Here is a 24,806-nt window from a genome sequence, read left to right on the forward strand (position 1 = left end):
CCTGCCGCCTCTACACTCTAACCACTAGGCTACCCTGCCGCCTCTACACTCTAACCACTAGGCTACCCTGCCGCCTCTACACTCTAACCACTAGGCTACCCTGCCGCCTCTACACTCTAACCACTAGGCTACCCTGCCACCTCTACACTCTAACCACTAGGCTACCCTGCCACCTCTACACTCTAACCACTAGGCTACCCTGCCACCTCGACACTCTAACCACTAGGCTACCCTGCCACCTCTACACTCTAACCACTAGGCTACCCTGCCGCCTCTACACTCTAACCACTAGGCTACCCTGCCGCCTCTACACTCTAACCACTAGGCTACCCTGCCGCCTCTACACTCTAACCACTAGGCTACCCTGCCACCTCTACACTCTAACCACTAGGCTACCCTGCAGGGAGACACTCTAACCACTAGGCTACCCTGCCACCTCTACACTCTAACACTAGGCTACCCTGCAGCGAGACACTCCAGGCTGGTGGAATAATCTTCCTGTACTGTACACTGCTGAAACTGTGATCATTGTGTCTCTGTGTCCCCCAGGACCCCACACTCTCCTCCTGGTCATACAAGTGGATGAATCATTCACTAAGATACTCTTTCTCTATTGATGTTCTGTGTAAGAGAGTCTGGAGTCACCTGTGGGGATTGTCGGGGAAACAAACCACTGAGCAGCACATTGAGAATGAAGGGAAGGCCCTCCAGTGACTTGTTGAGAAATGTGAGAACAGGTATCATGTCTTCAACAATAGGAACAGAGGTGATGGTACTCAGGTCACAGAACGTCTGGAGAAGATAGAGGACTTGGTGGGAGGAAACAGAGGAGGACATTATGAGATAAAGACATAACAGAGGACTTGGTGGGAGGAAACAGAGGAGGACATTATGAGATAAAGACATAACAGAGGACATAGGGGCAGGAAACAGAGCTGTGTTTCTGCATTATGAAGAGGGAATATTGGATTGATGTTAAAAACGAAAACTAGATATTAACTAGGTTTTAACTAGATATGAACTAGATTGTTAACTAGGGTTTAACTAGATATGAACTAGGTTTTAACTAGATATGAACTAGATTTTTAACTAGATATGAACTAGGTTAACTCGATATGAACTGGGCTAACTAGATATTAACTAGGTTTTAACTAGGTTTTAACTAGATATTAACTAGGTTTTAACTAGATATTAACTAGGTTTTAACTAGATATTAACTAGGTTTTAACTAGATATGAACTAGATTTTTAACTAGATATGAACTAGGTTAACTCGATATTAACTCGTTTTTAACTAAATATGAACTATGCTAACTAGATATGAACTAGGCTAACTAGATATGAACTGGGCTAACTAGATATTAACTAGGTTTTTTAAAAATATGTTTTTTATTTTATTTATTTTATTTCACCTTTATTTAACCAGGTAGGCTAGTTGAGAACAAGTTCTCATTTGCAACTGCGACCTGGCCAAGATAAAGCATAGCAGTGTGAACAGACAACACAGAGTTACACATGGAATAAACAATAAACAAGTCAATAACACAGTAGAAAAAAAATGGGCAGTCTATATACAATGTGTGCAAAAGGCATGAGGAGGTAGGCGAATAATTACAATTTTGCAGATTAACACTGGAGTGATAAATGATCAGATGGTCATGTACAGGTAGAGATATTGGTGTGCAAAAGAGCAGAAAAGTAAATAAATAAAAACAGTATAAAAACAGTATGGGAATGAGGTAGGTGAAAATGGGTGAGCTATTTACCTATAGACTATGTACAGCTGCAGCGATCGGTTAGCTGCTCGGATAGCTGATGTTTGAAGTTGGTGAGGGAGATAAAAGTCTCCAACTTCAGCGATTTTTGCAGTTCGTTCCAGTCACAGGCAGCAGAGTACTGGAACGAAAGGCGGCCAAATGAGGTGTTGGCTTTAGGGATGATCAGTGAGATACACCTGCTGGAGCGCGTGCTACGGATGGGTGTTGCCATCGTGACCAGTGAACTGAGATAAGGCGGAGCTTTACCTAGCATGGACTTGTAGATGACCTGGAGCCAGTGGGTCTGGCGACGAATATGTAGTGAGGGCCAGCCGACTAGAGCATACAAGTCGCAGTGGTGGGTGGTATAAGGTGCTTTAGTGACAAAACGGATGGCACTGTGATAGACTGCATCCAGTTTGCTGAGTAGAGTGTTGGAGGCCATTTTGTAGATGACATCGCCGAAGTCGAGGATCGGTAGGATAGTCAGTTTTACTAGGTTAAGCTTGGCGGCGTGAGTGAAGGAGGCTTTGTTGCGGAATAGAAAGCCGACTCTTGATTTGATTTTCGATTGGAGATGTTTTAACTAGGTTTTAACTAGATATTAACTAGGTTTTAACTAGATATTAACTAGGTTAACTAGATATTAACTAGATTTTAACTATATATTAACTAGGTTAACTAGATATTAACTAGATTGTTAACTAGGGTTTTAACTAGATATGAACTAGGTTACTTATATATTAACTAGGTTAACTAGATATTCACTAGGTTTTAACTTGATATTAACTAGGTTTTAATTTGATATTAACTGGGTTTTAACTATATTAACTAGATATCAACTAGGTTTTAACTAGATATTAACTAGGTATTAACTTGATTTTAACTAGATTAACTAGATGTTAACTAGGTTAACTAGATATTAACTAGGTTAACTAGATATTCACTCAATTTGAACGAGATATTAACTAGGTTAACTAGAAATTAACTAGGTTTTAACACGGTTAACGAGATATTAACTAGGTTTTAACTATAAATTAACTAGGTTTTAACTAGGCTAACTAGATTTTAACTAGATATTAACTAGGTTAACTAGAAATTAACTAGGTTTTAACACGGTTAACTATATTTGAACTAGATATTAACTAGGTTTTAACTAGACATTAACTAGGTTTTAACTAGACATTAACTAGGTTTTAACTAGGTTAACTAGATATTAACTAGATTTGAACTATGTTAACTAGATATGAACTAGGTTAACTAGGGGCAGTGAGGGTGGTCCAGGAGAGGAGGGTGTCTCATGCTGAGGCAGTGAGGGTGGTCCAGGAGAGGAGGGTGTCTCATGCTGAGGCAGTGAGGGTGGTCCAGGAGAGATACAGGTTCAAGAGAGAGATGGGTATGAGCATCTCGACCGGGGGGGATACAGGGCAGGTGGATATGGTATACATAGATCAGAGAAAAGTCCTGCTATGAATGTCTCCAGCTATCAACAGTACCACTAAAGTAGAGTCTAAAACAGAGAGGAATCAGCCAGCAGTGAAAGCGGCTGGGAGATATACGAGTAAGACGGGGTTGACACGGAAAGAGGTACAAGATCAATCAGCCGAGGCTGGGGGGGTGGGGGGGGATGGAAAATAGCCTAGTGGTTAGAGTGTAGAGGCAGCAGGGTAGCCTAGTGGTTAGAGTGTAGAGGCGGCAGGGTAGCCTAGTGGTTAGAGTGTAGAGGCAGCAGGGTAGCCTAGTGGTTAGAGTGTAGAGGCGGCAGGGTAGCCTAGTGGTTAGAGTGTTGGACTAGTGATGGAAAATCTGATAGAAATGAAAGATCTGGTGTGCCTGAATGACGGCCGAGGGACTTGAACCTCACTCTGGTATCTAGTGCCATGGCAGGAAACTGTGAGTGGGAGGTATGGGAGGAGTCGACAGTAGGGAGTGATCATTACCCCATACAGTATGCACAGTAGGCCGGAGGGGAGGGAGGAGGTGTCAGTGGATGGAGTAGGTAGGTGGGTGTTCGGAAGGGCAAAGTGGGATCTGTTTCAGGAGCTGAGGGAGCAGGTGATGAGGGGATTTGAGAGGGGATGTGGATAGTATGAACAACCGGGGGAGAACAGCGTTAGTGGGGGCAGCTACTGAGGTTATACCTAAGAGTTCAGGGAGGAGGAGGAGGAGGAGGAGGAGGAGGAGGAGGGAGGAGGAGGAGGAGGAGGAGGAGGAGGGAGGAGGAGGAGGAAAACAGTTTCATGGTGGACAGAGGAGTGAGGGGCAGCTACTGAGGTTATACCTAAGAGTTCAGGGAGGAGGAGGAGGAGGAGGAGGAGGAGGAGGAGGAGGAGGAGGAGGAGGAGGAGGAGGAGGAGGAGGAGGAGGAGGAGGAGACAGTCCCGTGGTGGACAGAGGAGTGAGGGGCAGCTACTGAGGGGAGTTCAGGGAGGAGGAGGAGGAGGAGGAGGAGGAGGAGGAGGAAAACAGTCCCGTGGTGGACAGAGGAGTGAGGGGCAGCTACTGAGGTTATACCTAAGAGTTCAGGGAGGAGGAGGAGGAGGAGGAGGAGGAGGAGGAGGAGGAGGAGGAGGAGGAAAACAGTCCTGTGGTGGACAGAGGAGTGAGGGGCAGCTACTGAGGTTATACCTAAGAGTTCAGGGAGGAGGAGGAGGAGGAAAAACAGTCCCGTGGTGGACAGAGGAGTGAGGGGCAGCTACTGAGGTTATACCTAAGAGTTCAGGGGAGGAGGAGGAGGAGGAGGAGGAGGAGGAGGAGGAGGAGGAGGAGGAGGAGGAGGAGGAAAGCAGTCCCGTGGTGGACAGAGGAGTGAGGGGCAGCTGAGGTTATACCTAAGAGTTCAGGGAGGAGGAGGAGGAGGAGGAGGAGGAGGAGGAGGAGGAGGAGGAGGAGGAGGAGGAAAACAGTCCCGTGGTGGACAGAGGAGTGAGGGGCAGCTACTGAGGTTATACCTAAGAGTTCAGGGAGGAGGAGGAGGAGGAGGAGGAGGAGGAGGAGGAGGAGGAGGAGGAGGAGGAGGAGGAGGAGGAGGAGGAGGAGGAAAACAGTCCCGTGGTGGACAGAGGAGTGAGGGGCAGCTACTGAGGTTATACCTAAGAGTTCAGGGAGGAGGAGGAGGAGGAGGAGGAGGAGGAGGAGGAGGAGGAGGAGGAGGGAGGAGGAGGGAGGAGGAGGAGGGAAAACAGTCCCGTGGTGGACAGAGGAGTGAGGGGCAGCTACTGAGGTTATACCTAAGAGTTCAGGGAGGAGGAGGAGGAGGAAAACAGTCCCGTGGTGGACAGAGGAGTGAGGGGCAGCTACTGAGGTTATACCTAAGAGTTCAGGGAGGAGGAGGAGGAGGAGGAGGAAAGCAGTCCCGTGGTGGACAGAGGAGTGAGGGGCAGTGGTGAGGAGTAGGAACAGGGCGCTTAGAGTACTAAAGAGGACAGGGAACTTCCAACCTCTGATTCAGTATCAGGAGGAGGCCCAGGCCCTGGTGAGGAGAACTATCCCTCAGTCTGATTCAGTATCAACAGGCCCTGGTGAGGAGAACTATCCCTCAGTCTGATTCAGTATAAACAGGCCCTGGTGAGGAGAACTATCCCTCAGTCTGATTCAGTATCAACAGGCCCTGGTGAGGAGAACTATCCCTCAGTCTGATTCAGTATAAACAGGCCCTGGTGAGGAGAACTATCCCTCAGTCTGATTCAGTATCAACAGGCCCTGGTGAGGAGAACTATCCCTCAGTCTGATTCAGTATAAACAGGCCCTGGTGAGGAGAACTATCCCTCAGTCTGATTCAGTATCAACAGGCCCTGGTGAGGAGAACTATCCCTCAGTCTGATTCAGTATAAACAGGCCCTGGTGAGGAGAACTATCCCTCAGTCTGATTCAGTATCAACAGGCCCTGGTGAGGAGAACTATCCCTCAGTCTGATTCAGTATAAACAGGCCCTGGTGAGGAGAACTATCCCTCAGTCTGATTCAGTATCAACAGGCCCAGGCCTTGGTGAGGAGAACTATCCCTCAGTCTGATTCAGTATAAACAGGCCCAGGCCTTGGTGAGGAGAACTATCCCTCAGTCTGATTCAGTATCAACAGGCCCTGGTGAGGAGAACTATCCCTCAGTCTGATTCAGTATCAGCAGGCCCTGGTGAGGAGAACTATCCCTCAGTCTGATTCAGTATCAACAGGCCCAGGCCTTGGTGAGGAGAACTATCCCTCAGTCTGATTCAGTATCAGCAGGCCCTGGTGAGGAGAACTATCCCTCAGTCTGATTCAGTATCAGCAGGCCCTGGTGAGGAGAACTATCCCTCAGTCTGATTCAGTATCAGCAGGCCCTGGTGAGGAGAACTATCCCTCAGTCTGATTCAGTATCAACAGGCCCTGGTGAGGAGAACTATCCCTCAGTCTGATTCAGTATCAGCAGGCCCTGGTGAGGAGAACTATCCCTCAGTCTGATTCAGTATCAACAGGCCCTGGTGAGGAGAACTATCCCTCAGTCTGATTCAGTATCAACAGGCCCTGGTGAGGAGAACTATCCCTCAGTCTGATTCAGTATCAGCAGGCCCTGGTGAGGAGAACTATCCCTCAGTCTGATTCAGTATCAGCAGGCCCTGGTGAGGAGAACTATCCCTCAGTCTGATTCAGTATCAGCAGGCCCTGGTGAGGAGAATTATCCCTCAGTCTGATTCAGTATCAACAGGCCCTAGTGAGGAGAACTATCCCCCAGTCTGATTCAGTATAAACAGGCCCTGGTGGGAGAGAACTATCCCCCAGTCTGATTCAGTATCAGCAGGCCCTGGTGAGGAGAACTATCCCTCAGTCTGATTCAGTATCAGCAGGCCCTGGTGAGGAGAACTATCCCTCAGTCTGATTCAGTATCAGCAGGCCCTGGTGAGGAGAACTATCCCTCAGTCTGATTCAGTATCAGCAGGCCCAGGCCTTGGTGAGGAGAACTATCCCTCAGTCTGATTCAGTATCAGCAGGCCCAGGCCTTGGTGAGGAGAACTATCCCTCAGTCTGATTCAGTATCAGCAGGCCCTGGTGAGGAGAACTATCCCTCAGTCTGATTCAGTATCAGCAGGCCCAGGCCTTGGTGAGGAGAACTATCCCTCAGTCTGATTCAGTATCAGCAGGCCCAGGCCTTGGTGAGGAGAACTATCCCTCAGTCTGATTCAGTATCAGCAGGCCCTGGTGAGGAGAACTATCCCCCAGTCTGATTCAGTATAAACAGGCCCTGGTGAGGAGAATTATCCCTCAGTCTGATTCAGTATCAGCAGGCCCAGGCCCTGGTGAGGAGAACTATCCCTCAGTCTGATTCAGTATAAACAGGCCCTGGTGAGGAGAATTATCCCTCAGTCTGATTCAGTATAAACAGGCCCTGGTGAGGAGAACTATCCCTCAGTCTGATTCAGTATCAGCAGGCCCTGGTGAGGAGAACTATCCCTCAGTCTGATTCAGTATAAACAGGCCTTGGTGAGGAGAACTATCCCTCAGTCTGATTCAGTATCAACAGGCCCTGGTGAGGAGAACTATCCCTCAGTCTGATTCAGTATAAACAGGCCTTGGTGAGGAGAACTATCCCTCAGTCTGATTCAGTATCAGCAGGCCCTGGTGAGGAGAACTATCCCTCAGTCTGATTCAGTATAAACAGGCCCTGGTGAGGAGAATTATCCCCCAGTCTGATTCAGTATCAGCAGGCCCTGGTGAGGAGAACTATCCCTCAGTCTGATTCAGTATCAGCAGGCCCTGGTGAGGAGAACTATCCCTCAGTCTGATTCAGTATCAACAGGCCCTGGTGAGGAGAACTATCCCTCAGTCTGATTCAGTATCAGTAGGCCCTGGTGAGGAGAACTATCCCTCAGTCTGATTCAGTATCAGCAGGCCCTCTTGGTGAGGAGAACTATCCCTCAGTCTGATTCAGTATCAGCAGGCCCTGGTGAGGAGAACTATCCCTCAGTCTGATTCAGTATCAACAGGCCCTGGTGAGGAGAACTATCCCTCAGTCTGATTCAGTATCAACAGGCCCTGGTGAGGAGAACTATCCCTCAGTCTGATTCAGTATCAACAGGCCCTGGTGAGGAGAACTATCCCTCAGTCTGATTCAGTATCAAACAGGCCCTGGTGAGGAGAACTATCCCCAGTCTGATTCAGTATCAACAGGCCCTGGTGAGGAGAACTATCCCTCAGTCTGATTCAGTATCAACAGGCCCTGGTGAGGAGAACTATCCCTCAGTCTGATTCAGTATCAACAGGCCCTGGTGAGGAGAACTATCCCTCAGTCTGATTCAGTATAAACAGGCCCTGGTGAGGAGAACTATCCCTCAGTCTGATTCAGTATCAGTAGGCCCTGGTGAGGAGAACTATCCCTCAGTCTGATTCAGTATAAACAGGCCCTGGTGAGGAGAACTATCCCCAGTCTGATTCAGTATCAGCAGGCCCTGGTGAGGAGAACTATCCCTCAGTCTGATTCAGTATAAAGCAGGCCCTGGTGAGGAGAACTATCCCCCAGTCTGATTCAGTATCAACAGGCCCTGGTGAGGAGAACTATCCCCAGTCTGATTCAGTATCAGTAGGCCCTGGTGAGGAGAACTATCCCTCAGTCTGATTCAGTATCAACAGGCCCTGGTGAGGAGAACTATCCCTCAGTCTGATTCAGTATAAACAGGCCCTGGTGAGGAGAACTATCCCTCAGTCTGATTCAGTATCAGCAGGCCCTGGTGAGGAGAACTATCCCTCAGTCTGATTCAGTATAAACAGGCCCTGGTGAGGAGAACTATCCCCCAGTCTGATTCAGTATCAGCAGGCCCTGGTGAGGAGAACTATCCCTCAGTCTGATTCAGTATCAGCAGGCCCTGGTGAGGAGAACTATCCCTCAGTCTGATTCAGTATAAACAGGCCCTGGTGAGGAGAACTATCCCTCAGTCTGATTCAGTATCAGCAGGCCCTGGTGAGGAGAACTATCCCTCAGTCTGATTCAGTATCAGCAGGCCCTGGTGAGGAGAACTATCCCTCAGTCTGATTCAGTATAAACAGGCCCTGGTGAGGAGAACTATCCCCCAGTCTGATTCAGTATCAACAGGCCCTGGTGAGGAGAACTATCCCTCAGTCTGATTCAGTATCAGCAGGCCCTCCCTCAGTCTGATTCAGTATCAGAGGCCCTGGTGAGGAGAACTATCCCTCAGTCTGATTCAGTATCAACAGGCCCTGGTGAGGAGAACTATCCCTCAGTCTGATTCAGTATAAACAGGCCCTGGTGAGGAGAACTATCCCTCAGTCTGATTCAGTACAGCAGGCCCTGGTGAGGAGAACTATCCCTCAGTCTGATTCAGTATCAACAGGCCCTGGTGAGGAGAACTATCCCTCAGTCTGATTCAGTATCAGCAGGCCCTGGTGAGGAGAACTATCCCTCAGTCTGATTCAGTATCAACAGGCCCTGGTGAGGAGAACTATCCCTCAGTCTGATTCAGTATAAACAGGCCCAGGCCTTGGTGAGGAGAACTATCCCTCAGTCTGATTCAGTATCAGCAGGCCTTGGTGAGGAGAACTATCCCTCAGTCTGATTCAGTATCAACAGGCCCTGGTGAGGAGAACTATCCCTCAGTCTGATTCAGTATCAGCAGGCCCAGGCCTTGGTGAGGAGAACTATCCCTCAGTCTGATTCAGTATCAGCAGGCCCAGGCCCTGGTGAGGAGAACTATCCCTCAGTCTGATTCAGTATCAACAGGCCCTGGTGAGGAGAACTATCCCTCAGTCTGATTCAGTATCAGCAGGCCCAGGCCCTGGTGAGGAGAACTATCCCTCAGTCTGATTCAGTATCAGCAGGCCCTGGTGAGGAGAACTATCCCTCAGTCTGATTCAGTATCAACAGGCCCTGGTGAGGAGAACTATCCCTCAGTCTGATTCAGTATAAACAGGCCCTGGTGAGGAGAACTATCCCTCAGTCTGATTCAGTATCAGCAGGCCCTGGTGAGGAGAACTATCCCTCAGTCTGATTCAGTATAAACAGGCCCTGGTGAGGAGAACTATCCCTCAGTCTGATTCAGTATAAACAGGCCCTGGTGAGGAGAACTATCCCTCAGTCTGATTCAGTATCAACAGGCCCTGGTGAGGAGAACTATCCCTCAGTCTGATTCAGTATAAACAGGCCCTGGTGAGGAGAACTATCCCTCAGTCTGATTCAGTATCAGCAGGCCCAGGCCTTGGTGAGGAGAACTATCCCTCAGTCTGATTCAGTATCAGCAGGCCCAGGCCTTGGTGAGGAGAACTATCCCTCAGTCTGATTCAGTATCAGCAGGCCCAGGCCTTGGTGAGGAGAACTATCCCTCAGTCTGATTCAGTATCAACAGGCCCAGGCCTTGGTGAGGAGAACTATCCCTCAGTCTGATTCAGTATCAGCAGGCCCAGGCCTTGGTGAGGAGAACTATCCCTCAGTCTGATTCAGTATCAACAGGCCCTGGTGAGGAGAACTATCCCTCAGTCTGATTCAGTATCAACAGGCCCTGGTGAGGAGAACTATCCCTCAGTCTGATTCAGTATCAACAGGCCCTGGTGAGGAGAACTATCCCTCAGTCTGATTCAGTATCAACAGGCCCTGGTGAGGAGAACTATCCCTCAGTCTGATTCAGTATCAACAGGCCCTGGTGAGGAGAACTATCCCTCAGTCTGATTCAGTATAAACAGGCCCTGGTGAGGAGAACTATCCCTCAGTCTGATTCAGTATAAACAGGCCCTGGTGAGGAGAATTATCCCTCAGTCTGATTCAGTATAAACAGGCCCTGGTGAGGAGAACTATCCCTCAGTCTGATTCAGTATCAACAGGCCCTGGTGAGGAGAACTATCCCTCAGTCTGATTCAGTATCAACAGGCCCTGGTGAGGAGAACTATCCCTCAGTCTGATTCAGTATCAGCAGGCCCTGGTGAGGAGAACTATCCCTCAGTCTGATTCAGTATCAACAGGCCCTGGTGAGGAGAACTATCCCTCAGTCTGATTCAGTATCAACAGGCCCTGGTGAGGAGAACTATCCCTCAGTCTGATTCAGTATCAGCAGGCCCAGGCCCTGGTGAGGAGAACTATCCCTCAGTCTGATTCAGTATAAACAGGCCCTGGTGAGGAGAACTATCCCTCAGTCTGATTCAGTATCAACAGGCCCTGGTGAGGAGAACTATCCCTCAGTCTGATTCAGTATCAACAGGCCCTGGTGAGGAGAACTATCCCTCAGTCTGATTCAGTATCAACAGGCCCTGGTGAGGAGAACTATCCCTCAGTCTGATTCAGTATCAGCAGGCCCTGGTGAGGAGAACTATCCCTCAGTCTGATTCAGTATCAACAGGCCCTGGTGAGGAGAACTATCCCTCAGTCTGATTCAGTATAAACAGGCCCTGGTGAGGAGAACTATCCCTCAGTCTGATTCAGTATCAGCAGGCCCTGGTGAGGAGAACTATCCCTCAGTCTGATTCAGTATCAGCAGGCCCTGGTGAGGAGAACTATCCCTCAGTCTGATTCAGTATCAACAGGCCCTGGTGAGGAGAACTATCCCTCAGTCTGATTCAGTATCAGCAGGCCCTGGTGAGGAGAACTATCCCTCAGTCTGATTCAGTATAAACAGGCCCAGGCCCTGGTGAGGAGAACTATCCCTCAGTCTGATTCAGTATAAACAGGCCCTGGTGAGGAGAACTATCCCTCAGTCTGATTCAGTATCAGCAGGCCCTGGTGAGGAGAACTATCCCTCAGTCTGATTCAGTATCAACAGGCCCTGGTGAGGAGAACTATCCCTCAGTCTGATTCAGTATAAACAGGCCCTGGTGAGGAGAACTATCCCTCAGTCTGATTCAGTATCAGCAGGCCCAGGCCCTGGTGAGGAGAACTATCCCTCAGTCTGATTCAGTATCAGCAGGCCCAGGCCCTGGTGAGGAGAACTATCCCTCAGTCTGATTCAGTATCAGCAGGCCCTGGTGAGGAGAACTATCCCTCAGTCTGATTCAGTATCAGCAGGCCCTGGTGAGGAGAACTATCCCTCAGTCTGATTCAGTATAAACAGGCCCTGGTGAGGAGAACTATCCCTCAGTCTGATTCAGTATCAGCAGGCCCTGGTGAGGAGAACTATCCCTCAGTCTGATTCAGTATAAACAGGCCCTGGTGAGGAGAACTATCCCTCAGTCTGATTCAGTATAAACAGGCCCTGGTGAGGAGAATTATCCCTCAGTCTGATTCAGTATAAACAGGCCCTGGTGAGGAGAACTATCCCTCAGTCTGATTCAGTATAAACAGGCCCTGGTGAGGAGAATTATCCCTCAGTCAAAGAGGTCATGTTGGCATCGGTTCTGTGACACCATTGGAAGGACGACACCAGTGGGAGAAGTGTGGGGGATGATTAAAGAGGATGTGTGGGGTCAGAAGGGAGTGGGATTATCCAGTGTTGACGAGGTGGAACGATGTGACAGTAACTGATAAGAAGGCAGAGACGGTGGCCAAAGCGTTTGTTCAGGTGCTTAGCTCTGCTCATCTGTCAGAGGGGCAGAGGGACAACGAGAGAGGAGCATCCTGGAGTGCTGGATAAGATCTAAATGACCATTTTATTGTATTATTTAGCCTTTATTTAAACTAGGCAAGTCAGTTAAAAAACGTATTCGGGATCGGTGTCCCGTCCACGGGACGGTTGAGCTAACGTAGGCTAATGTAATTAGCATGAGGTTGAGCTAACGTAGGCTAAATGTGATTAGCATGAGGTTGAGCTAACGTAGGCTAATGTAATTAGCATGAGGTTGAGCTAACGTAGGCTAATGTAATTAGCATGAGGTTGAGCTAACGTAGGCTAATGTAATTAGCATGAGGTTGAGCTAACGTAGGCTAAATGTAATTAGCATGAGGTTGAGCTAACGTAGGCTAATGTAATTAGCATGAGGTTGAGCTAACGTAGGCTAAATGTAATTAGCATGAGGTTGAGCTAACGTAGGCTAAATGTAATTAGCATGAGGTTGAGCTAACGTAGGCTAAATGTAATTAGCATGAGGTTGAGCTAACGTAGGCTAAATGTAATTAGCATGAGGTTGAGCTAACGTAGGCTAAATGTAATTAGCATGAGGTTGAGCTAACGTAGGCTAAATGTAATTAGCATGAGGTTGAGCTAACGTAGGCTAAATGTAATTAGCATGAGGTTGTAAGTAACAAGAACATTTCCCAGGACATAGACATATCTGATATGGGCAGAAAGCTTAAATTCTTGTTAATCTAACTGCACTGTCCAAATTACAGTAGATATTACAGTGAAAGAACACCATGCTATTGTTTGAGGAGATAGAGCACAGTTATGAACATGAAAAGTTATTCATAAACACATTAGGCACATTTGGGCAGTCTTGAAACAACATCAGGCAGCTAACTGGTGGATAACGGCACACTGCAGGGGAGAGCGATTACTCCTCTGTTCTCAATCATGATCAATGAGGTTTACTCTCAGGTACGGGTCTGATATCGGGAGGTCGTTATTTGCAGATGATGGAGCCTTACGGAAGAGAAGAAGAAATGTGCCATGTATGGTCAGGAAGGTACAGGAAGCGATTGACGAGGTAGAGCAGTGGGCATTTAACGCGGGGATTCGGGTTCTCTGTAGAGAAAACACAGTGTTCTTTACCAGGAGGATTGACGAGGTAGAGCAGTGGGCATTTAACGCGGGGATTCGGGTTCTCTGTAGAGAAAACACAGTGTTCTTTACCAGGAGGATTGTGGGAGATGAGGTTATATGGGAGAAACTTGGAAACTAGGGTGGGGGCCTTCAGGTTCCTTGGAGTAAACTTTGACAGTAGGCTGACCTGGGCAGAGCACATTGAGAAAGTGGTGGGAAAGTGTAAGAACGTGATAAATGTGATGCTCTGTCTAACGGGGAAGGAGTGGGGGGTGGGGGGTGGGGGGCTGGGCGTGGAGGGGCTGGGCTGGGCATTCCTCATTGGTGGTGGTGGTGGGGGGGGCTGGGAGTGGAGGGGCTGGGCGTTCCTCATTGGTGGTGGTGGTGGTGGGGGGCTGGGCGTGGAGGGGCTGGGCGTTCCTCATTGGTGGTGGGGGGGGCGTGGAGGGGCTGGGCGTTCCTCATTGGTGGTGGGGGGCTGGGAGTTCCTCATTGAGGACCTTGTATGTTGCATTGATCCGGTCTGTAATAGACTGTGGCAGTATAGAGTCTGGTTCAGCAGCCCGGAATTCATTGGACAGGCTAGAGGTCATATAGGATGAATGGATTAGGAGCCAACAACAGGCAATAAATTATTGGGTCAACCTACAGGGACATGGGGTTTCTCATCCTTCGTAAACGGATTTTACAGGCATGCTGGGAACATGAGCGAGGACAGAACACTTTGGGTGGCTGGGTAATACCCAGGCGAGGGAGACAGGACTGTATGGACGGGAGTTCAGTCCAACGGTAGCTATTCCTGTAAATACACCATGGCTCCTCCCACCTCCAGTCGTTGATCCATCTGGAGAGACTAGGGACAGATAGGGAGGGTGTTGATCCATCTGGAGAGACTAGGGACAGATAGGGAGGTTGTTTATCCATCTGGAGAGACTAGGGACAGATAGGGAGGGTATTGATCCATCTGGAGAGACTAGGGACAGATAGGGAGGGTGTTGATCCATCTGGAGAGACTAGGGACAGATAGGGAGGGTGTTGATCCATCTGGAGAGACTAGGGACAGATAGGGAGGGTGTTGATCCATCTGGAGAGACTAGGGACAGATAGGGAGGGTATTGATCCATCTGGGGAGACTAGGGACAGATAGGGAGGGTGTTGATCCATCTGGAGAGACTAGGGACAGATAGTGTGGGTGTTGATCCATCTGGAACCATGAGACTAACATCTGGGACAGATAGGGAGGGTGTTGATCCATTTGGAGAGACTACAGGAAGATAGGGAGGGTGTTGATCCATCTGATTGAGAGACTACAGGAAGATAGGGAGGGTGTTGATCCATTTGGAGAGACTGGAAGAGACTATCCATTTGGGACAGATAGGAAGATGGGTGTTGATCCATCTGGGAGAGACTAGGAAGATAGGGAGGGTATTGATCCATCTGGGGAGACTAGGGACAGATAGGGAGGGTGTTGATCCATCTGATTGGAGAGACTTAGGTTATCCACTGCATTGTTGATCCATTTGGAACTAGAAGATAGGGACAATCCATTTGGCTACAGACTCAGCATTAACATCTTGCCATTTGGAACCATGTGTATGTGACAAATAAAATTTGATTTGAGGGTGTTGATCCATCTGATTGGAGAGACTACAGGAAGATAGGGAGGGTGTTGATCCATCTGATTGGAGAGACTACAGGAAGATAGGGAGGGTGTTGATCCATGTGGGGGTGGAGGGGAACCAGGCAGCTGATGTACTGGCTAAACAAGCACTTAGTAGTGAGCAGAGGCTAAAAGTCTGATATGGACATGATGCTAGCTTGTGACGGTGCAGAGATGGCAGGAGCAGTGGAATAGAGATACAAAGAGCAGGCATTTATTTCAAGTACAGAGGAAAGTCAGGGAGGATGGCAGGAAGGGACAGAAGAGGGGAGGCTATTTGTTTTACAAGATTAAGGGTGGGACACAGTCGGTTGAATACATCTTTAAATGTGATAGGAAAGTGTGATTATTGCCTGGAAACAGAGATGGTGGAGCATGTATTGATACAGTGTGGTCAGTATGAGAAGGAAAGAGAGAGAGACTGAGATCCAGCATGAAGGGGGACCAGGAAATCAGTTAAAAGAGTATAACGAGAACGTCGCCATTAGAAACAGTCGCCCACACTCCAGTACACTAGGTGGCGGTAATGCGCCATAATGTTGGATGCCAGCTGCCAACAAACCCAACAGGAAGAAGAATTTACACGAAGAAGTACATTCTCTTTTCCTAGATGTGAGATAATTAACTTGTTTTCTGTAATATCGTATAGCTTTTGAAATCGTGACGTTACATACTTTCGAGGATAATAGGCAGGTTTTCTCGACTCATTACCCTTGACTTTGATGAAAAGGATTGCGTTACTGATCTTAGCAAAGGTGTGACGCACCATGACAACGCGAACGCCATTGATCAGTCTGCTGAATGGGGCGTTACACGTTCCCCCATTTATTGTCCAATGAGATTCGTATCTCCTCCATTCTATAATATCTCTGCAACAGCTGTCGTTATAAGTAAGAAATGACAAGTACATAGCGAGACCAATTGCTCTGTTACAGAAAGTAAGAACCACGTGGTCCTTCTGTAGCACAGTTGGTAGAGCATGGCGCTTGTAACGCCAGGGTAGTGGGTTCGATTCCCGGGACCACCCATACGTAGAATGTATGCACACATGACTGTAAGTCTCTTTGGATAAAAGCGTCTGCTAAATGGCATATATATATATATTTATATTAAGATGCAGGCTGGCCAGAAGCCTCTAATGATAGCTCACTCGCTAAACAGACATGTTGTGCCAATAGAAAAGAGGCTGGATAGCTTGCACCAGCTTTATAGCGGTTATGCTATGTGGAACCACTAGTTTTAATTCTTCGTCGGTAACGCCTTGTCGTAGCTTTCAAATTCTGTGAATATCATTTAGCTAGCTCGTAATTTTAACACATTTTATCCATATTTAGCACAATGGAAAGCATGCTTCCAGACCGGAACCCAGTGAAACGTGAAAGCACGTGTAAGAATGACAACGCCTCACCCGGTTGGTCCACCAGACCTCGTGTTATTCTCGGATGCTTGTTTGCAGCTACAAAACTTTTGGCAGAGGTTCGTCGCTGAATTAGTGCCAAAACTCAAGAGCGCAAAATGTAGTTTTGATTCACAGAAGATTCACCAGTTGCAAGTTTAGTAAATTACATTTACATTTAAGTCATTTAGCAGACGCTCTTATCCAGAGCGACTTACAAATTGGTGCATTCACCTTATGACATCCAGTTGTATTCATTTTCAAATTGAGTTGCATGCTTGCAATTCCCGTTGAATTTATTCACATATCAATTGACATGTTTACAGGTGTTGCATTTATCCTCAAACATCGTTTGTATCTACAAAATCATTATACAGGTGCAACTCGTACTGTATTTGACATGATGAACTGTGCTAAAGCCAAGACATTGGCTCAGGAAGCTAACATACGTTTTCAGTTCTCAGGCAAGGTTACTCATCTCCCGGGACAAACCATTCATAGCCATTAGCACAGTAATTCCCTATCCGAGCACCATTGAGTTTTTTTTTAACTCAGTCATTTACCACCCATATTCTTATTTATAGTTGGATATATTTTACATGAGTTTGTTTGCTTGTAGAATGTATTGAATGCATAAAATAAGAAGTTTGATCAGACTTGTGACGAATCTGTAAAACCGTTCTCACTTTGTGTTCCATTTGACTGCTACTATGGTTGAAACTACCATCCCACCTTTCAGGTGATCCCGGACAAAGGATTTGGAGCTGACGCTTCTGAAAATAGGGGCTGATGGAGACGAGGTGTGGAAACCAGGCATACACAAATCTGAGCAATGGTATCCAATATATATAATATAATAATATAATATCCACAGCACTGGTGGTTGTCTTATCTCCCTGGTGGTTAGGGATTCCCCCCCATGGTAGTTAGGGATTCCCCCCGACCTGGTGTCACAGTTCTGAATCTGTGTTTAGAGAGGAAGGATAAACTCCAGTAGGGGTTAGACTTCAAGGCCTGTATTTGAGAAGGGGTTCAGTAAACCCCCCAGCAAACCACCATTCTCACTTTACTGTGGGCTCATCTCCGTGTATTAGCTGTGGGCTCATCTGTGTGGATTAGCTGTGGGCTCATCTCTGTGTGGATTAGCTGTGGGCTCATCTCTGTGTGGATTAGCTGCACCTCTCTCTTAATTTATGTTGTCCCTGACTCCTGTGGTGCTACATTAGTTGGTGAGCGTCATGCTAAGAACAGTAAGAGTGATTCTACAGAGAAGCAACTGTGTTCTGTACGTAAGGACTTTGTGGATCATGTGTCTGTATTCTGTAGTTGGAGCTCAACCTGTAGATTATTTTGGTATGAAGCAGATTTCTTTAACATTCAAAAATAACCCCCATAGACAATGTCTGTCTTGCATACTACTTACTGAAACAACATACTGTGTTAATCGTACTGTTTAGTAATGTATGCAGTAAACAAATAAAAGCATACTAGGCTCCTACTGAAAATGCATCACCTAATGTACAAATCCTTTGATTCCTGCCATTGGTTCATGTGGATACTTGATTCCTGCCATTGGTTCATGTGGATACTTGATTCCTGCCATTGGTTCATGTGGATACTTGATTCCTGCCATTGGTTCACGTGGATACTTGATTCCTGCCATTGGTTCACGTGGATACTTGATTCCTGCCATTGGTTCACGTGGATACTTGATTCCTGCCATTGGTTCACGTGGATACTTGATTCCTGCCATTGGTTCATTTAGTGACATGATTCCTGCCATTGGTTCATGTGGATACTTGATTCCTGCCATTGGTTCACGTGGATACTTGATTCCTGCCATTGGTTCACGTGGATACAGCGTACATTTGGGTACAACCAACAGTTAAGGGACCTATCCTATCAGCTATACTACCTTCCTTCAATTCCAAAGTAAAGCTGAAAGACGTCTCCACATCCTCTCTCGTTGAGGTACTGATAGAGCTGGCCCAGGTTCATATGGTTTCCTCTGTTCCCGTGTGGATAAAACACAGCCTCCTCGAACCCTGTGAACCTACGGAGGGAATCCGTGTGGTCTGCCACGCTGGCCTCAGCCCTCAGACTGTCCACGGCAACATCCTCTCTGTGACGAATAATGATTTTCTTCCAGGTTAGAACCTTCACCCTGGAAACAGACAGAGGAGAGTGTTCTAGAAGCTTTAGAATACGCCAAAACACATGGTGACATGCTATATTACAGTCTGATGCTAATGCTATTCCTATTGAGAATAGTACGTTTGTAAAAAAAATAAAAAATAAAATAAATGTTGAATGGATGGAGAGTCCCCCCCCTCCCCCTCCAAAAAAAACCAACACATTACACATGTATAACCCTACCTGGCCCAGAAGTCTTCGCAGGCCGACTGAGGGCCTTCCACACAGATGATCCCAGGCTTGCCAGGCATACTGAACCCTGACAGATCCAGCTCCTTGGACCACTCCAGAATGTTCTTCCTCTTCCTCTTATTATAGATGTGGTGGCTGTAGATCCACAGGCGACTGAACTGCTCTATAATAATAATAATAATTATAATACATTACAATAATATATACTGTTGGGTTCTGGAAATATACTTCTTTATGTCACTGGGCGGCAGGGTAGCCTAGTGGTTAGAGCGTTGGACTAGTAACCGGAAGGTTGCAAGTTCAAATCCACAAGCTGACAAGGTACAAATCTGTCGTTCTGCCCCTGAACAGGGAGTTAACCCACTGTTCCTAGGCCGTCATTGTAAATAAGAATTTGTTCTTAACTGACTTGCCTGGTTAAATAAAGGTAGAATATACAAAAACTGGGGGAGAGGGGACGTGTACATTATGTTATTGTTAGCCACCATTATGGGAGGAAAAGGGACACCGTCTGGTACGAGTCAACATGACAGCGGTGAGTTGGGGAGGAGTGAGCACTTTGGGGTAGAGGTCAGGTCTGATGAAGTGAGGAAGAACAGATCTCACTATGGTTCTGTCTAGCAACAGACACGCATTGGCTGATCAGATGTGGAGGAGGAGACTCAGCCTAGGAGGAGGGGTTAAATATCAGTGCTTGTACAGATGTGGAGGAGGAGACTCAGCCTAGGAGGAGGGGTTAAATATCAGGGCTTGTGTGAATGTATTTTGTCTTATGCAGCTGTATCGACCCAATAGGGTGAATAAACTTGGTTTAAGCTTTACTTTACGTTTTAATAGGTTCATTTTAGAACCTAACAATACATTTTAGTTACTGATTTGTCAAAATCCCAAAGTGCTAAGGGTTGTTATTTGGAACATTTTGGTACATAATGTCATACAATAAATACACCAGGTATAAAGACACCTTGGGGCTGCGGAGATGAGCAGGTCGACCGAGACTCTCTCTTGCCAGGGGCTGCTGTTGATGATGATGTGCTCTTGTCGGTCAGGTACAGGTGTACGTTGTCTTTCACCCACTCCACGGCAGAGAGGACGCAGACATCTCCACAGCAGCTCTCTGAGAGGTAGGTGTTCATGTCTGAGTGGAGCTGGGCCTGCTGGGATCGTCTGAGGTCAGGACACCTGGGGGGGGGGGGGAACTCAACTCAATTCAAACAACTTCATTTGTGTCCATCAAACAATTCTATTAAGGCTACAGGGTGACAGATCTGGCTTACCGTACAGCTATTTCAGGTAAGACATTAGGGTAGTCGGATGAGTAGGTGCAAGATATGGTCACGTTCACCTGAGCGGAAGAGGACAAAGGAAGGTAATTCATGTTTAAATTAATAAATATAAAAATTATGTACATATTGGTAAGCTGATCCAAGTCTATAGATATCCCTGGCTAGTCAGTGAATGTAGAATATAATTTAATGATTGTCAGGTTGTGTGTTTATATTCCCTATAGCCCTCAAATTCAACTGGACCTCCCAAGTCAGTTCCACTGCATTGTTTCATTGTTCACCTCTAATCAGGGACTGGTTTTGACCTGGGACACCAGGTCACCTCTAATCAGGGACTGGTTTTGACCTGGGACACCAGGTCACCTCTAATCAGGGACTGGTTTTGACCTGGGACACCAGGTCACCTCTAATCAGGGACTGGTTTTGACCTGGGACACCAGGTCACCTCTAATCAGGGACTGGTTTTGACCTGGGACACCACGCGGGTGCAATTAATCATCAGGTAAAACAGAAAACCAGCAGGCTCTGGACTTCGTCTGGCAATAGTTGAAAACCCCTGCTCTATATGTTGTGATGTGTGTTTTGTCCTATATTAATATATATATATTTTTTTTATTAAATCCCAGGCCCCGTCCCTGCAAGAGGCCTTTTGCCAGGCAGTCATTGTAAATAAGAATGTGTTCTTAACTGACTTGCCTAGTTAAATAAAGGTTAAATAAATCACATTTAAATCAAATATGTCCTCAGCTGAGTGAGTCAGTCATGCCAAATGAATGTAGAATGATTATCATGTGCTGTGCTTTTAACCTACCCCCTTCACAGTGTCAGTGTCCAGCTTCTGTTTGATGAGGATGTGTGGTCTGGACAGAGGATAGGTATCTGTTGCTCCCTCCACATACTCCCTGAGCTCAGCCACAGCTAGTTGGTCAGTAATCACCAGCTCGTCTTCACCGGGGTACATACTGGAGAGGAGCTCTATCTCGGCCAGGTGAGATTCCGCCTGCTCGAGATGGGCCATAATGTTCGAAGATTCCTGCAGAAAATACGTGTTATAGCCTTGTTGTTATTAAGACTCCTTGTTCGGAATTAGCCTATGAGGACATATGGGGGAAGTGATTATTTCAGCACATGCAGATATCAAACAGATTTAAAGAACTTAAGTTACACGTCACCATCACAGGGAGTGTCATGTTCTCTTGATAAGGCGAACAGATAACAGCATGCTTTCCATGGCGGAGGACCCAAACTCATTCGTTGTTAGCCATCAGTATGCTCGTTGCAAATCGTCAAAAAATTAGCTAACTATCTATGGCTAGTTGGACAGAAAATCCGTTTCTGTAAGAGGGAATCAGTGACTATTTGCACCACGTCAATTTAACACACTACCAAATATAATTATTTAAAATCCCTACGATTAGTTTACGATGTTAGCGTGGCGTTTCAAACGACCCGGATACCTTTACCTACTAGATCGGCTGTACGCCGGGACAGATATAATGTAACACCGATATTCTTCAAATGTTCTCATCGATTAAACATTTGTTCTCAATACAGTTTTTTGTTCCCAAAACTAAAATATGTTATGAACAGAGTGGACTAAGTTTTGTAGACTTTACCCTTTGCAAACGTTTTAATAAATCGCTTTGTTTAGAAGGTGCGAAAGGGCGTATTGAGTTTATTGCACAGAGTAGGCGTTCCCTAACGGAAATATGCAGATAATGCTACAACGCGCCAATAGGATCTCGGCTAAGCTCTGCTTGGCTCTGCCCACCTAGCTTGTTCTGCCCAGAATGACTCAATTAGTTCCCGTTGGAAACCACAGGCTGTGGGTTAGTTATTAAAATTATTTGGTTGTTATAAAAATGTATATGTATGTCCAATTAGATTTAAACGGATTCGCCACTCTTTAATTAAGGGGCTGTTAAATTAGCAGCGACGCTTCTCGGGGTGTCAACTCTGGATTTGGAAACTAGAAGCACTCCGGAGTTGAATGTACCCCTTTTTACTGCGACACAATGTACAGCAAACGTTTAACGCAATAAATTATTGGAATACACAACAACAAAAACATTGTTCACCATTTAGACGTGAAAATAATAATAAAAACATATCTAATACATCTTTTTTATTATTATTTGTATGATAACTAGTATAAAATATCGATCATTTTGCAAATGTCACATAATGTTCGCTGTAATTAATAATTTACAAAGTATACAGCCTCTTATTCTGAAGAATTCCACAAATCCGTGACCCGGAAATACTTAGCTATTCTTGTCGACTTCGGGGAAGTTACTTTTTCGTAGTAGGTTAGGATAATGTATGCATCAGGTTAGGATAATTCACGTGGCAGGTCAGGCGAACTGCATTGTTGGTTAAGTGTTTGTAAATATGCCTTTCAGTGTAAGGTCTACCTACACCTGTTGTATTCGGCGCATGTGACAAATAACATTTGATTTGAATTAGGTTAAGGTTAGGAAAAGGATTCGGCTTAGTTAAAATGCTATTTTAACCTGCTACGAATAGTCATTTCCGGTCGTAGCTGTACCCCCTCTAGTCAAAACCTTGCTTCACAGTGCTACCAAAGATGTATAACTATACCAAGATAGACAACAGCCTGTCGTTTCCAATGGGAACAAATTAGTCACACTGAGCGGAACAGGCAAGAAGGTGGGAAGAGCTAGAGAGATCCTATTGGCGCGTTTCAGCATTATCTGCATATTTCCGTTAGGGAACGCCTACTATATGAAGTGCGCGTGTGCATTAACTTGAATTCGACTTTATTTGCTTTTTATTTTTCTTCGCAAAGGGTTGTCAACAAAACTTAGTCCACTCTGTTCATAACAGATTTCGGGAACAGAAAACTATTGAAATCAAATGTTTTATCAATGAGAAAATTTGCTGAATGTTGGCCAAAGTCTTCTCCCACTGCCGGCCAGTGGGCTTCCTCTCACAAGAATATTGGATGGAAACACCAAGCGGATGCTTCACATTTATACATCCGGTAAAATATCTGTCTCATTGTTCGATCGGTGGCCGTACACCACCACCACCACCAACACAGCGCTTCTTATTTTTTCAAGTATATGTGGCAACTGGCTTAAGATGCTATTGTTTTAAAATATGGATAGTTATCATTTTGTGTAGTTTTTTCCCTGAAGGTCGTTTAGCTATAGATGTGGACTCGGCACAGAGATATGTGTAGTTTGGAGTCTTACGCGAAGAAGGGAAAACGAAACGGCCGACTGTGATTCACAAAAAGCGCTCCTCCGCCGGGTAGGTTGGTGACTGGTACCTATATTTAGTCACGTTGCTGGCTATGTTTATTTATTGTGTGATCTCTTTCTTGCAATTATCTAAATACATGAATCAAAACATGTGTAGTGGATGCTTGACAGACGCCCGTGGACGGTAATGGTAACTACAGTAACAATGGCTTTTCTTATTAACTAACTAACTAGCTAGCGTTACACAGCTTATAAGTAGGCTAGCTAAATCTGTTCCTATAAATGACAACTAGGTAGTAACGTTAACTACAGTTTTTTTTTCTTCAAGTCAGAAGGTTTATATTTAACTGAGTAACATGAAACTGCTAGCTAATGTTACACTCCTCTCTGGCTAACTTGCAGTTTGTGATGATGACTCATTCTGTCTAGGTCAGGTGTCTAAAATCTTCCAGACAAGATGGTGAAGAGGAGGCAGAAAGGTCCTAGAGAGGACGAAGTGATAGACCTGACTGGTAGGGTCACTCACTCACTCATTCACTCACTCACCAATACAGGACAGATACAATGTCATTATTAGCTACCATGAACTAGCCTAACTATCCGTCTCTTCCTGGTGTGTCCCCTCTCAGCTGCCAAGACTGTAGGGTCCTGCTGCTGTGCAACCATATCCGGACACAGAGTGTTCCTTAGACTCAACAGCACGTGCGCCGAATACAACAGGTTCCTGAAGAAGACTAGAACAGCTGCCAAGACTGACAGGCTTCATCAGAGGAGATGGGAAATACATTAGATATCAAATCAACGACTCCCGCCTGTAGTAGACAGTGAAATGCCGAATACAACAGGTGTAGTAGACCTTACAGTGAAATGCTGAATACAACAGGTGTAGTAGACCTTACAGTGAAATGCTGAATACAACAGGTGTAGTAGACCTTACAGTGAAATGCTGAATACAACAGGTGTAGTAGACCTCACAGTGAAATGCTGAATACAACAGGTGTAGTAGACCTCACAGTGAAATGCCGAATACAACAGGTGTAGTAGACCTTACAGTGAAATGCTGAATACAACAGGTGTAGTAGACCTCACAGTGAAATGCTGAATACAACAGGTGTAGTAGACCTTACAGTGAAATGCTGAATACAACAGGTGTAGGTAGACCTTACAGTGAAATGCTGAATACAACAGGTGTAGTAGACCTTACAGTGAAATGCTGAATACAACAGGTGTAGTAGACCTTACAGTGAAATGCTGAATACAACAGGTGTAGTAGACCTCACAGTGAAATGCCGAATACAACAGGTGTAGTAGACCTCACAGTGAAATGCTGAATACAACAGGTGTAGTAGACCTTACAGTGAAATGCTGAATACAACAGGTGTAGTAGACCTTACAGTGAAATGCTGAATACAACAGGTGTAGTAGACCTCACAGTGAAATGCCGAACACAACAGGTGTAGTAGACCTTACAGTGAAATGCTGAATACAACA

General features: G+C 46.2%; 1 protein-coding gene across 1 annotated transcript; it reads right to left on the minus strand.

Annotated features, from left to right (window-relative positions):
- Nucleotides 1–16,687: 16,687 nt before the first annotated feature.
- rwdd2b (RWD domain containing 2B) lies at nt 16,688–21,830 on the minus strand. Its single transcript, XM_052468833.1, has 6 exons — nt 21,261–21,830; nt 20,900–21,121; nt 20,080–20,147; nt 19,767–19,984; nt 18,794–18,965; nt 16,688–18,581 (listed from the first exon to the last, which is right to left on the minus strand). Exons 1-6 carry the CDS (start codon nt 21,276–21,278, stop codon nt 18,329–18,331), a joined length of 951 nt encoding a protein of 316 aa, XP_052324793.1. The 5' UTR covers nt 21,279–21,830; the 3' UTR covers nt 16,688–18,328.
- Nucleotides 21,831–24,806: the final 2,976 nt, after the last annotated feature.

Source organism: Oncorhynchus keta, chromosome 18 (genome assembly GCF_023373465.1).
Source record: "Oncorhynchus keta strain PuntledgeMale-10-30-2019 chromosome 18, Oket_V2, whole genome shotgun sequence".
NCBI classification, from domain to species: Eukaryota; Metazoa; Chordata; class Actinopteri; order Salmoniformes; family Salmonidae; genus Oncorhynchus; species Oncorhynchus keta.